Source organism: Staurois parvus, unplaced genomic scaffold (genome assembly GCF_062004578.1).
Source record: "Staurois parvus isolate SC_StPar_1 unplaced genomic scaffold, SC_StPar_1.0 ptg000018l, whole genome shotgun sequence".
NCBI classification, from domain to species: Eukaryota; Metazoa; Chordata; class Amphibia; order Anura; family Ranidae; genus Staurois; species Staurois parvus.
Genome location: NW_028317814.1, coordinates 24,448,660 through 24,464,976, shown reverse-complemented (window position 1 = coordinate 24,464,976; position 16,317 = coordinate 24,448,660). Strand labels below are relative to the sequence as shown.

General features: G+C 43.1%; 1 protein-coding gene across 1 annotated transcript in view; it reads right to left on the bottom strand.

The window, feature by feature from the left end:
• The window catches only part of DNASE1 (deoxyribonuclease 1), a 40,462-nt gene that overhangs the window by 14,653 nt on the left and 9,492 nt on the right, over nt 1-16,317 (bottom strand). The window contains exons 2-5 of the mRNA XM_089683311.1: nt 14,585-14,718; nt 8,224-8,312; nt 4,037-4,126; nt 1,618-1,733 (exon numbers count right to left, since the gene is read on the bottom strand). Coding sequence (XP_089539437.1) covers nt 1,618-1,733; nt 4,037-4,126; nt 8,224-8,312; nt 14,585-14,716 — 427 coding nt within the window. The 5' untranslated portion in view covers nt 14,717-14,718. The remainder of the gene's footprint in view (nt 1-1,617; nt 1,734-4,036; nt 4,127-8,223; nt 8,313-14,584; nt 14,719-16,317) is intronic.

The window sequence follows — 16,317 nt, the reverse complement described above, 5'->3', positions numbered from 1 at the left end:
TCACAATTATGCACACCTACCATGGCCTTTCCATGTAGATTCCACTCTACCGCAGGGGTGGACTGACCATTTGGAAACTCGGGCACTGCCCGAGGGCCCGGGGTCTTTAGGGGGCCCCATGTGATGCCCCTGGTACCTTTTTCATAGGCTTTTTTGAGTTTGGGAAAGGACACAGGGGCCCCATGATCCCCTATTGCCGGGGGCCCCATGAGTTGTCAGTCCGCCCCTGCTCTACCTGTTAGATTTCTAATTAATTTTATATCATGGAGAACACAAAAGGAGTCATTGCAACACACCAAGGTTGTCCAGAAACACAGAATGCAGGGTACAAGTAGGGCCAGAATTAGCTGTCTTAGCTGAGAAAACTCATCATTGAGGGTCCCCAATATATTTGAAAGAACCCACTTGGTTACTGACTCCATCTATAACTAACATTTCCAGGTGGCCTGGCTATTATGTAAGGAAACTTCAATCACAGTATGATTATGCAAAACGTGAAGAAACCCAAAGAAAACACCTGAATTTAGCATTTTCTTTGTCTTTTGTCTTTTTTTTTCTTCCTCCCTTTCTGTTCTGTGCTCTGCCTGTTTTCATGATATTTGAGCTGATTGCAGGGACGGACTGACCATTTGGAAACTCGGGCACTGCCCGAGGGTCCGGGGTCAGTAGGGGGCCCCATGAGATGCCCCTGGTACTTTTTTCATAGGCTTTTATGAGTTTGAGCAAGGACACAGGGGCCCCATAATCCCCTATTGCCCGGGGGCCCCATGAGTTGTCAGTCTGCCCCTGGCTGATTGTAACCGTACCAGCAATACCATACCAGCAATACTATATCTACCTGTTGGACTTCCTCAGGAGTCCTGGGTGTGGAGTACCAATGTGCATCCAGTGAGGCTCCGGGTTTTATTTTTCCTGCCTTCTGTATGCAGATTTTGTGATAATCTTTGATCTTTGTTTACTAATTCATTGGTCACTAATTTTCTGCCATTTTTGCAAATTATTATGTTTTATTTTCTCTCTTCAGAGCCAGGGGCAGACTGACAACTCATGGGGCCCCCGGGCAATAGGGGATTATGGGGCCCCTGTGTCCTTGCTCAAACTCAAAAAAGCCCATGAAAAAGGTACCAGGGGCATCTCATGGGGCCCCCTACTGACCCCGGGGCCCTCGAGCAGTGCCCGAGTTTCTAAATGGTTAGTCCGCCCCGCAATCAGCTCAAATATCATGAAAACAGGCAGAGCAGAGAAGAGAAAGGGAGGAAGAAAGAAAAGACAAAAGACAAAGAAAAGGCTAAATTCAGGTGTTTTCTATGGGTTATTGTATTATTCATCAGAAAACCTGTACGCTTTATTTTTGTTGGTCAGTGATCTTATTTATGACTGTTTCTCTGATGTGGTCTATTCTATAATAAAATCCATTGTAAAAGAAAAAAAAAAAAAAAAACACCTGAATTTTACTTTTTCTTATAATCCTAGGCTAGTGAGATTCATGAAAAATAAGTGCTGAGTGATCACTATGGACTACAGCACTTCATACAATGTTCCTGTCCTGACTAGATGGGCCGCCTTCTTTGTATCATACAGTTTATTGGGTAATGGATTGAAGAACATTGCTCTGACCTGTCTCGGGGCAGTTGAATTGGACCACAAATGGTTCCCTGCTGAATGTATCTTCTCCAGTGTACAAGTTATGATCGTGGTAATGGTAGGAGTCCTGTGCTGTGACCTTGTCATTCCTAAAAGATGATGTAACATTTCAAAATTAAAGTGCAATTCCAGATACAACACATACAGTATAAAATCTATACGAGCTAATAAACATTACATTAACATTGCAGTTATTCATAAATGTCTGTAACACAAGGATAAAAAATTTTTTATTCCTTCAGCCATGACTGCAGTTTTCAACAAGTAGGTGTCATTTCCTAAAACCCTCCCCTACCTGTTTCAGTAAATAGCTCACTTTTCTCCTACTCCCCCGCACTGAGTAAAAAGGCTGCTTGATCCTGTCTTCTCTGATCCTCTCCTTCTACTCTCCCCAATCCATCTCCTGATAGAACAGAGCTTTGGGAGGGAAGCTGCACATGCTCAGCTTTTGTGTGTATTGCTAGATAGTTTTTTTGTTCTTGGGAGACTGCATGTGATCAGCACTGTCCAGACAGAGGGTCAGTGGTCCTGCAGTCTCATAGGACAGTGAGAGGAGAACGAATACTTTAACCACTGATCTGCTGGACATTGATAGATGTGACAAGACTGCTCTAACTGCTGATAAGAAAAGGTATTTAGTAGTTTATATTTACTAAAATAATTACATTTCCATGTTCTGTGTACTGTGAGAGACCAGATATAGTGAATGGCAGGGTCCTGAGTTTAGAAACACTTTAAGTATATTTGATAGGGCCCCACAGGGAAAATTTTAGGGACCCTCAATTTCTCCAATCTTCATCTGGAAGGCCATTCCTTTAAAGGCCATTCACACCTCTTGAGAAGAGGAGATTAACATGTATTATGATCAACATGTTTAAATACATCAGTGGTTCATATAATGAACTCGGTGTAGAGCTATTCACCCTGAGGTCATCACAGAGGACAAGTGAGCATTCTTTACGTCTGGAGGAAAAGAAATTTAATCTCCAAACACAGAAAGGTTTCTTCACAGTGAGAGCTGTGAAAATGTGTAATAGACTCTCTCAAGAGTTGGTTCTGGCCAGCTCAGTGGATTTCTTCAAAAAAGGCCTGGATTCTATCTTGGATACACAGAATATAACTGGATACTAACATTTATAGGTAAAGGTGATCCAGGGAATATCCGATTGCCTCTCGGGGGATCAGGAAGGAATTTTTCCCCTGCAGGAGCAGATTGGGTCATGCTTTGCTGGGTTTTTTTGCCTTCCTCTGGATCAACTGTGGGTGTAGGATTATAACTTGGCAGCACAGTGTCTAAAGGGTAGGTTAATTGGATCCTATCTAAATTGTCCCTGGTATGTGTATGTATGAATGTAAGTTAGAAGTCTAAATTGTCCCTAGTATGAGTATGTATGAATGTGAGTTAGGGACTTTAGATTGTACACCCCCTGAGGGTTAGGAACTGATGTGAATGTACAATATATATGTAAAGCACTGCGTAAATTGACGGCGGTATATAAATACCTGAAAAAAATAAATAACTTTTTTTTTTTTATGGTTGAACTGGATGGACTTTTGTCTTTTTTCAGCCAGACTAACTATGTAACCATAACAGAGTGTGTTGCAGCGCACACATTACCATGTGCTCAAGCGCATTGCGTTAGGTAACCTATTCATTCTGCGTGAGCTATCAATGCACTTTTGGGCCCCATAATAAACACATAGTCTGTGAGGTTTACAGTTCCGTCCTTGCTTCTGATCACTTCTTAAAGCAAACTCGTGCTTTGCCCATACAGGGTAAAGCAGCAAGATCACTCTAATGCAAATTTAACGGATCACTTTAATGCGATCCTCCCTAGCAAGACATTTTACTTTGTGTCCCCACCACTCCTGGGAATGAGGAAAGAATCCCCTGTGTAAGCTCAAATTCACTATAGTTGGTCTTAGATATAGATGAAGGACCTCTCTCCATGTTAAAGCCCTAATCCTATCACCAGCACTGTCACATAGAAATAGGTAGGAACAGGGGCGGACTGACAACTCATGGGGCCCCCGGGCAATAGGAGATCATGCCCCTGTGTCCTTGCCCAAACTCAAAAAAGCCTATGAAAAAGGTACCAGGGGCATCTCATGGGGCCCCCTACTGACCCCGGGCCCTCGGGCAGTGCCCGAGTTTCCAAATAGTCAGTCCGCCCCTGGGTAGGAGGTAGTCACATGCTCCTCCATCCATATAGTAATAGGTGTACCAGCATCCGTATAGCATTTTAGCATAAACAGCCAAAATAACACATAGACCTGTTCACTGGTAGGCTGTGTTCTTCGTAAAATGCAAAAAGACGATGCTTGATTGAAGCACATCTATGTTACATTGTGATACAGACAATCCTGAGCCTTCTTAAAAGGTAAATCTCACCTAAAAACAAACAGGTAGCGTTCCTTGTATACATCCCGTCCCAAAGAATCACTGACCACATAGGAATACTGATGAGGTTCTTCACATTTGCTGCAATTAAAGTAAATCATTTTAGCATAGCACATACACAATACTGTATAAAGTCTCTCAAACCACAAATATCTTATATTTAGAACAAACCATTCAAATCTTTAAAGTTTAAACTTTTTTTTTTTTTTTAATAGTGTAGGCTTAGACCAGGGGTCTGCAACCTTTAAGACATAAAGAGCCACTTGGACCCGTTTCCGAGAGGGAAAAAAGACTGGGAGCCGCAAAACCATTGCAACATTTAAAACAAATCCGACACTGCATATATTGCAAAAAGTGCTCTGGTCATGAAGGGGGTTTAGGGGCCCAGTAAGCAAAGGGTTAATCAGGGCCACAGTGTATCCTCATAATCCCAATCATAGCCTTAGGTCAGTGGTGGGCAACCTTTTTTTTCAACTGAGCCAAATCTCGCCAAAACCACGATTGAAATTTATTTTGAGAGAAACATTTTTAAAACTGAAAATAAAACCCCCATATAGTAATTCATCCCCCATAGTAATTCATCCCCCCTATAGTAATTCATCCCCCCTATAGTAATTCATCCCCCATATAGTAATTCATCCCCCATAGTAATTCATCCCCCCTATAGTAATTCATCCCCCCTATAGTAATTCATCCCCCCTATAGTAATTCATCCCCCATAGTAATTCATCCCCCATATAGTAATTCATCCCCCCTATAGTAATTCATCCCCATAGTAATTCATCCCCCATAGTAATTCATCCCCCCTATAGTACTTCATCCCCCCTATAGTAATTCACCCCCCATAGTAATTCATCCCCCATAGTAATTCATCCCCCATATAGTAATTCATCCCCCCTATAGTAATTCATCCCCCATAGTAATTCATCCCCCATATAGTAATTCATCCCCCCTATAGTAATTCATCCCCATAGTAATTCATCCCCCATATAGTAATTCACCCCCCATAGTAATTCATCCCCCATAGTAATTCATCCCCCCTATAGTAATTCATCCCCCATATAGTAATTCATCCCCCCTATAGTAATTCATCCCCCCTATAGTAATTCATCCCCCATATAGTGTCAATTCACTTACCTTTGCTCCGCGCGTTCCTCTCGCTGTGTTCCCGCGCCGTTCTGGTCTTTAGGGCGGACTGTGAGAGGAGAGGAGTTCGTCATGCTGCCCCGCCTACATTCTGGCTGCCCCGCCTACATCCTGACAGCCAATGTTTTCCAGCGGGCGCCCGGCACACAGAAGAGCTGCATTAAAAGAGCTGCGGCTTGCCGACCCTATTGCCTGTCACCTGGTGGGCAGTGTGCTCCGGAGCCGCAGGAAAGGTGAAAAAGAGCCGCATGCGGCTCCGGAGCCGCGGGTTGCCGACACCCGGCTTAGACCTTCAGCTGTTTCTGTGTCCATTGGAAATATTTTCCCTCACTTCCTTTGTGGTCACAAAGACAGGATATACACACAATTTCTCCAAGGAGGGCACAGATGATAGTGATAACACATTTTGGAGTGGGGAAGAGTAAAAACATTGCTTTCTTTGTCTTTGTTGGGGAGATTCACTTTCTGTGTGGTCACCAGAAGAGGAATGAGGGGAAATCTCTCCAACAAAGATACAACAATCAGAAATTATCTTACTTCAGCATTTTGCATATTTTTTTCCTTACTACATTTATATTTTTTTACACAGTGTCTATTGTAAACACAAATGCATGCTTTTTACTCTTCTTTGTGGTTAATAATGACAAAATGTGTGCGATTTTTGCATTTATGAACCTTAGCTGGATTTATAAATGCACCCCTAGAGAAAAGTAAAATTGTCACAAAACCCTGCATTTCAAACTAAACATATAATGAAAGTGGGAACTGAGGTCAACTGATAACTGCCTGCAGTGTCCTGCACAGAAAGAGGGGGAGCCACACAATGACACTCCAATCAATATCCCAAAACCAATAATGGGCTTGTTTAAAGAACAGAATTGATACCCACAATCTGCTTTGTACTACAGAAAAGCACTGTTTACTCTGCACCTTGGCACAAACATGCCATTCATAAAATGCTTGAGTCCTCTGTGGGACACCTCAAGCATTTTATGAATGCTTGAGGTGTCCCACAGAGTCCTCTGTGCTTAACACAACAAAGAATCCAGTTAGCGATTGATCACATGATATGGACTGCATAATGTGTTAGGAACGTAAGGATGCCCCATCGTTTGATGGAAATGAAAAAGATCAACCTACAGAGGACTGAATTCAAAGACACCTCGAAAATCAAAGTGAAAAAATGATGCATAAGGCTAGTCCATTGTGCTGAAATTTAATTGCAGCCACTCAGAATGGTCCTCAGTAGTGTGTATGGCCCCCATGTGCTTGTATGCATGCCTGACAACGTCGGGGGAGGCTCCTAATGAGACGACGGATGGTGTCCTGGAGTATTTTCTCCTAGATCTGGTCCAGGGCATCACTGAGCTCCAGGACAGTCTCAGGTGCAACCTGGTGGCGTCGGATGGACTAAAACATGATATCCCAGAGGTGTTCTATTGGATTTAGTTCAGGTGAGCGTGGGGGCCATTCAATGGTATCAATTCTTTCATCCTCCAGGAACTACCTGCATACTCTCACTACATGAGGCCGGGCATTGTCGTACACCAGCAGGAGCCCAGTACCCACTGCACCAGAGTAGGGTCTGACAATGGGTCCAAGGATTTCATCCCGATACCTAATGGCAGTCAGGGTGCGATTGTCTAAGCTGTCGAGGTCTGTTCATCTCTTCATGGATCTGCCTCCCCAGACCATCACTGACCCACCACCAAAATGGTCATGCTAAATGATATTACAGGCAGCATAACGTTCTCCATGGCTTCTTCAGACCCTTTCATGTGCGTCCCATGTGCTCAGGGTGAACCTGCTCTCATCTGTGAAAAGCACTGGATGCCAGTGGCGGACCTGCCAACTCTGGGATTCAATGGCAACTGCCAATCAAGCTCTATGGTGCCGAGCCATGAGCACAGGGCCCACTAGAGGACATCGGGACCTCAGGCCACCCTCATGAAGTCTGTTTCTGATCGTTTGGTCAGAGACATTCACACCAGTGACCTGCTAGAGGTCATTTTATAGGGCTCTGGCAGTGCTCATCCTGTTCCTCCTTGCACAAAGGAGCAGATACCGGACCTTTTACGGCCCTATCCAGCTCTCCTGGAGTAACTTCCTTTCTCCTGGAATCTCCTCCATGCTCTTGAGACTGTGCTGGGAGACACAGCAAACCTTCTGGCAATGGAACGTATTGATGTGCCATCCTGGAAGAGTTGGACTGCCTGTGCAACCTCTGTAGAGTCCAAGTATTGCCTCATGCTACCAGTAGTGACACTGACCCTAGCCAAATGCAAAACTAGTGAAAAACAATCAGAAAAGATGAGTAGGGACAAAATGTCCACCTGTAAAACCATTCCTGTTTTGGGGATTGTCTCATTGTTGCCCATCTAGTGCACCTATTGTTAATTTCATTAACACCAAAGCAGCTGAAACTGATTAACAACCCTCTCTGCTACTTAACAGACCAAATCAATATCCCAGGAGTTTAATTGATGCTATACTCTGATTAAAAAGTGTTCCTTTAATTTTTTGAACAGTGAATATACAGTATATATATATATTTTTTTTTTTAAATATTGGAATTGAATGGTGCTTCACTTGCTTTGTGTCCCTCTTCTTTTTAGTTGTACTGCAGAAGAGTTGAAGCATAAATATGCCTGTTTATGCCTTGTCCAAACTGAACAAAATGGATAGTCATTTAGAAACAGTTTCAATCTTCTTCATGATGGTCAGCAATCAGCCCTATTGTATTGAATATAAGGCTAGGAATTTTTTGAGACCACCACTATTATGCAAAATATTTATAAAATAATCCACCCTTTTCAAAAGCTGTATTCCACATCTAATGGGGGTTCAGTATGTTTCTTAATTAGTTTTGGCCCCAGGTAAAGAAGTCAACCCTAACTGGATGGGAGGTGCACCAAGCTAGCATGACATCTGTCCTGCTAGTGAAATTCTAATCTTTTCGAAGAAGCTTTATGTAGAATGGACAAAGCAGTGGTGTAAAAAGAACAGCGTAATGGTCACAAGTACGTTCTTACCTGTTCAGTTCAGTCATCATTGTTTCAACAGCACTGAGATCAGAATCCCTGACCTCCTGAATCAGCACAATGTCATAGCGAGGCAATATCTGTGAATACAAGAATAACCATCAAGACAGGCCCAGGCCGGCAACTTGGCAATTCTGGAAGATAGGCAGCCAGATTTGAGAGCATTTATAGGCCGTACCTATTGGCTGCTTTTAACTACATGCCGCCCAGCCACTGTACATATACGGCGGCAGGGCAGCACTCGCAGGCAAAACCACGTTTTAAAACGTGTGTTTTGTAAACAAATAGGGGGCGCGCACGAGGCGCGCCACTGCCCTATCTGTCCCGCGGATCACCGCCGCAGATGTCAGTCGCCGGGTTGCAGCCGCTCCTTAGCGATCGGCGGCAAACAGTGACAGAGAGCATAGCTGCAGTAGCTGTGCTGTCTGTCACTTCCCTGTCAGCTCGAGGATGAGCTGATCGAGAAAGAACAGTTTCTCTTTCTCGATCAGCCTTGTCCCGCCCAGCACACACCCCCGCCCCCTAGTAAAACACTCCCCTCACTCCTATAACCCTTCCCTGCAAAATAAAGTTAACTCCTTCCTCCCCATTGCCATTAGTACAGTGTCAGTGTTTTTTTTTTTGCACTGATCACTGTATTAGTGTTTTTGGGGATGTCAGTGACCCCAAGTCAGTACCCCCCAATGTCAGAATGTCCGCCGCAGTCCCGCCATAAGTCGCTGGTCGCTGCCATAAGTCCCTGATCGCCGCCATATTTCGCTGATCGCCGCCATTATTAGTATAAAAAAAAACCTAAAAATCCCAGTATCTTTCCCGCCATTGGTAAACGCTATAACTTTCACGTAAACCAATTAATTTACACGTATTGGCTTTTTTTTTAGAAAAGACATGTCGCAGAATGCATTTTGGCAGAAATTTATGACTAAATTTGATTTTTGCATTTTTTTTACTGGACATGTTTTATAGCAAAAAGTCCAAAATATTGTTTTTTTTTCCTCAAAATTGTCAGGCTTTTTTTTTTATAGCGCAAAAAATAAAAACTGCACAGGTGATCAAATACCACCAAAAGAAAGCTCAATTTGTGGGGAAAAAAAGGATGTAAATTTCATTTATGTACCGTATTGCATGACTGCGCAATTGTCCGTTAAACTAGCGCAGCGCTGTATAGCAGAAAAATGGCGTAAGTTGCAGTATTTATACCATAGTTTGTAGACGCTATAACTTCCACACAAAGCAATCAATATACACTTATTGGGATTTTTTTTACCAAAAACATGGAGCAGAATACATTTTATCCTAAATTTATATTTTATATGTTTATAGCGTGAAAAATAAAAAGCGCACAGGTGATCAAATTACACCGAAAGAAAGCTTTATTTGTGTGAAAAAAAGGATGTAAATTTCGTTTAGGTGCAGCATTGCATGACCGCGCAATTATCAGTTGAATTAGTGCAGCGCCGAGTAGCAAAAAGAGGCCTGGTCATTAAGGGGGGTAAATCCCCTGGAGCTCAAGTGGTTAATAAAGTAGAAGTAAAGCCCACTTTTTAACTTGGATCTACAGGTAAGCCTATATGAAGGTTTACCTGTAGGTACAATGGAAATCTCCTAAACTTGCACTGGCGCATGCACTCTAAAGGGACTCCGTGAGCTCCATGCCGAGTCTTCAAACCTGTAAGGAAAACTGGGTGAAGATGGAAGCGTTGGGGAGCCGTGAGAGCGCTGTGCTGGAGGGCTGCATGTGCAGGTAAGTCTGTCATAATGTATTAGTATGCGTTGCTTACTAGTACGTTATGACTTAAACCTGAAGGGGGCCTGATTTCTTTTTCTATTTTTGTGGAGGTTTACTACCGCTTTAACCACTTCCCTTCCGGCCCATGTATATAAACGGCCGGCCGGTGGCAGTCCAGGGACAGGTTGCTGTTCATAAACTGCGCCCGCCATTTTGGACTGTGCGCGCTCCCCGGGAGCGTGCGGCACCGCAATCCAGTGACCGCTGTGTCCAGAGGATACAGCAGAACACCGATCGCTGTACGGGACCTCTGTGTCAGGTCCTGATTATGTGATCACTGATTGGCCAATCAGTGATCACATGAATTCTGACATCATTGCTTACTATGTGTGAAATTTGTGAATGATCACTGAGGTCACATGGTACAAGGCTATTCACAACAGCCTTGTACCATGTGACAAGCTGTGACCACTCACAGCTTCACAGTATTTCTCAATGGCTGCAAGAATGCAGCCAGAGAGAAGGAGAAATTATTTCTTTTACAGCCTTTATGGGTGTAAAAATAAATCTTCATTACCCTCCACAAGTAGTACTATAGTGACACTGTACTGCTAGGGTGACAGTATGTTAAAAAATAAATAAATAATAATATAAAAAAATAAAATAAAAATGTAAAAAAAAATTTTTTGAAAAATTATAATTTTGGTTATAAACTAATTTGGGTTATTTTTTTTTACTAAAAAGATAACTGAATACATTTTGGCCAAGATTTATGAAGAAAGATTATTTATTTGCAAAATGTTATAAGAAAACACTTTTTAAAAAATTTTTGAACTTTTTTATTTATATAGAAAAAAAATTAAAATCCCAGTGGTGAAAAATACCACCAAAATAAAGTTTTATCTGTCTCAAAAAAATGCTAAAAAATTCATATTGGTACAGTGTTGCATGACTGCGCAATTGTCATTCAAAGTGTGACAGCGCTGAAAGCTGAAAATTGGCCTGGACAGGAAGAGGGTAAATGTGTCCGGACCAGGGGCGGACTGACCATTTGAAAACTCGGGCACTGCCAGAGGGCCCGGGGTCAATAGGGGGCCCCATGAGATGCCCCTGGTACCTTTTTTATAGGCTTTTTTGAGTATGGGCAAGGACACGGGGCCCCATGATCCCCTATTACCCGGGGGCCCCATGAGTTGTCAGTCCACCCCTGGTCCAGACATGAAGTGGTTAAAACCTTGAACCTTAAAACAATTGAACCTTCATTTTAACATAGCTAAATATATTCCAGATGCTTAAAAATTACAGTTTTTTTTCTTTAAAAGGCAGCCTTAGTAGAAAAGCCCGTCCCCTGCCAGCCACATGCAGAGTGGGAACCCTGCTGTCTGTGTGCAAGCAGTAGAGGTCTGATATGCCCCCTAGTCAAAGCCAAAACATGAGGGGCATGAGCTTTGCTAATTGCAGAACTAAAGTTCTGACACAACAGGAAATGTGTCAGATTTCTGCAGGGAGACCACAGCTTCCACACAGAGAGTAAGGATCCCACTGTGCAGCTGCTGGCAGGACACAGGCTTTTCTACTCCGGCTGTAGGTGATTTAGAAAGAAAATAAACCGGTAAGATGTTGAACACTTTTTGTTTTGTTTTGTATTAAATACTGCATGCATTCGCACTTCACTCTCCAGTACTAATCTAAGCTGTGCTCAGGGCAATATGAAATTGCATTACTGCGTCTGTTTTGGCACCAGAGAAAGAGAGAGAGAGAGAGAGCGAGACGAGACAGCAGGGGCTTGAAACATTATTCCATCCCATATGCAGAAATTTACAAGCTAATATATATAGCCTCATGTATGGAAAAAATGTTCTGAATGAAAGTACTCTGGATTCCTAAAGCAACCAGTCAATATTCAGCTGAATTTTAAAATTTTCTTTTAATCTAGAACAGTTTTTACTAATAGCAATTTATATACAATTTACACAATTAAAACTGGTATTAAACTCTAAAAGATGTGTTATATTGCATCTTACTAATCCTTAGATGTAGTGCATTAGTTTTCATTTTTAGGCTTTTTTCCCCTTTATTTTTAGCTGGTGATCCAGCCCTTAAATATGTTATTTTTCAACTTTTTTTCAACTTTTCCGAACAACAATCACATACACTGGCGGAAAATTAATTTGATCAAGAAATGTTTTCCTTCCTGCCCCAGCGAATTTTCCCATCACTGCTGTCGAAAATGAACTTCGATCTGACCCCACTAACGATTAGAAAATCAAACAAATATACTTGAAATGAAAATTCTCGAACGACGATCTGTACGCGTATGGCCAGTTTTTCTTTAACAGACCAAACTGTCCATCAAAAGTTGAAGAATTAAAGGGAGGGTTATAATTTTTTTTCACCATCTGTGTCCCATTGTGGAGATTTTCCTTCACTTCCGGTCCCATGGCCAAACAGGAAGTGAGAAGAAATCCCTGAAAATTAGCGTCATTCCCTGGGGAAGCCCCAGGTCACCAGAACTAGCGTCCCCATTGGAAGATTTCTCCTCTATTACTTTTCTGGGGACAACTCAAACAACAAAATTCTGGGGACAACACAATGTGGGATTTTCTTTTACTTTTGGTGATAATGGAGCACAGACAGCAATAAAATCTGACAGGTGTTCTAATCCCTCTCCTCTCTATCGAAAACTAAAAAAAATGTTGCCTTTAGTCCATCAAAAGTGGCAGTTGGAGGATTAAAGGGAGGGTTATAATCCCTTTATAATTTTTTTTTGCCATCTGTGTCCCATTGTGGAGATTTCCCTTCACTTCTTGTCCCATCGCCAAACAGGAAGTGAGAAGAAATCCCTGAAAATTAGGGTCATTCCCTGGGGAAGCCCCAGGTAACCAGAACTGGTGTCCCCATTGGAAGATTTCTCCTCTTTTACTTTTCTGGGGACAACTCAAACAACAAAATTCTGAGGACAACACAATGTGGGATTTTCTTTTACTTTCACTTTCGGCGATAATGGGGCGCAGACAGCAATAAAATCTGACAGGTGTTCTAATCCCTCTCCTCTCTATCCAAAACTAAAAAAAATGTTGCCTTTAGTTATACTTTTAAGACAAACCATTTACCACTGACAAGGTTGCTTACAATTGTCAGATTTGTATTTATCTGCAATAAAATAAACTTACCTTCCTGTTCACTGTCTTCTGTACACAGAGCTGCACATGCACTACCCAGTTTATATTCCGGCACAGTTCCTATGTGTCTTGTTGACTGCAGTGCTGTGCATGCACAGGAGTGATGCCATCCTGCACCAGCCAATCAAGATGGCCGAAGACTGGCACCCAGAAGAACCAGTGGAGGAGATGCCAGTGAGGGACCTTGTGAGCATCAGACCGTTGATGCGAAGGTATTAATAGCTGAGTTTAGCCAGTCAAGTCCACCTACAATAAATCTACGAGTACATCCAGCACTGGGACAAGGTCCTCCAGCTGCCAAGGCAAGGATGCCAAAGTGCCCCCACCTGTTCATGATGCTTAGCAAACTTAGGGGAATTCTACGTCCAGCGGTCACTCGCTTGTCAGGATCACTGCCACTGTCACTACTCCTGTCAGCCTTGTAAAAAAGAAGGAAGGCGCCCTCCAGCACCACAGTGAACCAGTGCGCCCAGGGCAGCCGTGAGGGACGCCCACCCCTTGTCCTGGCCCTGAGTACATCTAACACTACCCTCATGCCAACACTACCCTTTCCGCATGATAGAAGAAGAAAGGGATGTCACTGTGCTTAGTCACTTTATTTTGGTCACACAATCATTGACTTCTACCTGCTATACCACCCTGCTCTGCCCCAAGGCATTTTACATTTATGGGCTTAATCATGGAGACTTCTACCCTCCCCCAGATTGACAATGTTGCTGTTCAAGGGTGTCTCCACTGCTCCTCCATGGAGTGGAGACACCCTAAGACAAGAAATGTGTTACTTCTTGGGTTGCCTGGTGAAAATAAAGGGAAAAAAAGCCTAAAAAAAACCAACCAACTGCAGCCATCACATTTAAGAATTAATAAACTGCAATATATTACATTTTTGTTTGGGGGTTTATTACCACTTTGTCATTACAGAACAGTATAGCTATGCATTTTATTGAGCCTTAACAGGAGGTGCTGGTAAAAGGGATGAAAGAGAACGTGTTTCTTTTCCATTTGTGGACAAAGAACAAGCTGATTTTACCTTACCTTTGTTCCCCCACCATTCTATTTATCTGGTGTAGGGTAGGGAAAGCTGCAAGTCACTCCAATTATACGTTTCATGTGCCCTAGGCAGCTGCCTCTGCTTCTTACCCCTAGTTGCAACCCTTTTTTTATAGTTTTGGATAGTGGGAAGGGTATAAACCCTCTGTCATGTTTTCAATGATAAGAAATGAGGGAAAATCCAAAATATAAGACTTGTCCTCAGATCAAGGTGAGGGGAAATTGTTCAACTGGGACACCTGTCCAAGAGGGGAAGTGAATGGAAATTCCCCAATGCTACACCCTAAGTGGAAAATACCTTAGCGGGCGTTTTAACCCTTCCCTATTCTATTCAAAACGAAAAATAATATGTTTTGATGATACTTTATTCTGAAGTAAAATGATTCCTCACCTTCATAATGATCGTTGACACTTCAGGATTTGACATCTTAGAGTCTCCAAAAGACTGGATGTTAAATGCTCCGATCTTCAAAGCCGAAACAGTGCTCAGGGCAAGCATTAGCCCAATAATTATGCGAATCATGTCTGCAGTGGGATCAAAACACAGATATATAGATACAGGCTGTTATCATGTAGATTGTAGAAAGATGGGTTCAGTAATGGTACAGGCTGCTATAATGCAAATTTCAAGAGAAGGTGTCATCATCAGCAGCCCCAGTGCTGCCTGGTCAGGGTGACTGGAGTTGTCTAATCAGACTCTCTGTAGGATTGCTAAGCTTTTCATCAAGGAAGGTGATTCCATATGTGTGCAGTTTGCTTTTTTTCCCCTCATTTTTTTCATTTATCTTTTTTTGTTTCCATCTGTGTCTAAACTCCAGGTAGTGGAACTTTATGTAACGCTACCCTCTTCAGGGCCGCTGGATTTTTGGGTCCCCCTAAGCTCTGCACAGTCAGGCAGCACGCATTTTCCACACTTTTTTTCTCAGAGTCAGTAAAACAATCCTTGAGCTTGTTTTTGTTGTTTTTATTAGGGGTTAACCACTTGGATGGGGTCTAGGGGATTATGGGATGTCCAAAGAACTTTAACGACAACTTCTTAGCCAAAAATTTACAAAATGTGGACAAAAATCAGTAGCAGTCTTAATAAGGAGCACTGAGTCCCCTTTGGTGTATCTCCTCAGACCCCAGATGAAACTCTCCTCATCCACCTGACTGTACTGAAGCTATCCCTGGGCAAGGAATTCCAAGATCTACCATGGGGTAGTCCCAGATGAAAGCTAGTTGGGTATTGCACCTGACCAGGGGCGGACTGACAACTCATGGGGCCCCCGGGCAATAGGGGATCATGGGGCCCCTGTGTCCTTGCCCAAACTCAAAAAAGCCTATGAAAAAGGTACCAGGGGCATCTCATGGGGCCCCCTACTGACCCCGGGCCCTCGGGCAGTGCCCGAGTTTCCAAATGGTCAGTCCACCCCTGCACCTGACCACCCTCTACCTTCTGTGGCCCAGTGGATGTAAAAGTACTAACACTGTCCTTTTTCTGTAGCATAAGTTGCAGGCCTTATGTTGAGCTGGCTCCTTCCCTGCTGACAGTCTGTCCTCCCAAGGAGACTGTAGGGCAGTGGAGTTCCTTCTGTCTGCTCCAGCTTGTAGGTAGCCCCCCCTCTCATTGGGCCCCCTCCCAGGCTCCCCCTCCCAGGTTAGGGTTCAGAACTAGGGTTAGGGTTAATGGCTAGGGTTAGGGCTAAATGTTAGGATTAGGGCTAAGAGCTAGGGTTAGGGCTAAATGTTAGGGTTAGGGTTAATGGCTATGGCTAGGGTTAAGAACTAGTGTTAGGGTTAAGGCTAAATGTTACTGTTAAGAGCTAGGGTTAGGGCTAAATGTTAGGGTTAAGGCTAAATGTTAGGGTTAGGGTTAAGAGCTAGGGTTAGGGCTAAATGTTAGGGTTAGGGTTAAGAGCTAGGGTTAGGGTTAATGGCAAGGGTTAGGGCTAAATGTTAGAGTTAGGGTTAAGAGCTAGGGTTAGGGTTAATGGCAAGGGTTAGGGCTAAATGTTAGAGTTAGGGTTAAGAGCTAGGGTTAGGGTTAATGGCAAGGGTTAGGGCTAAATGTTAGGGTTAGGGTTAAGAGCTAGGGTTAGGGTCGGAGTTGGGGTTAGGGTTAGAGTTGGGGTCAGCAGTAAT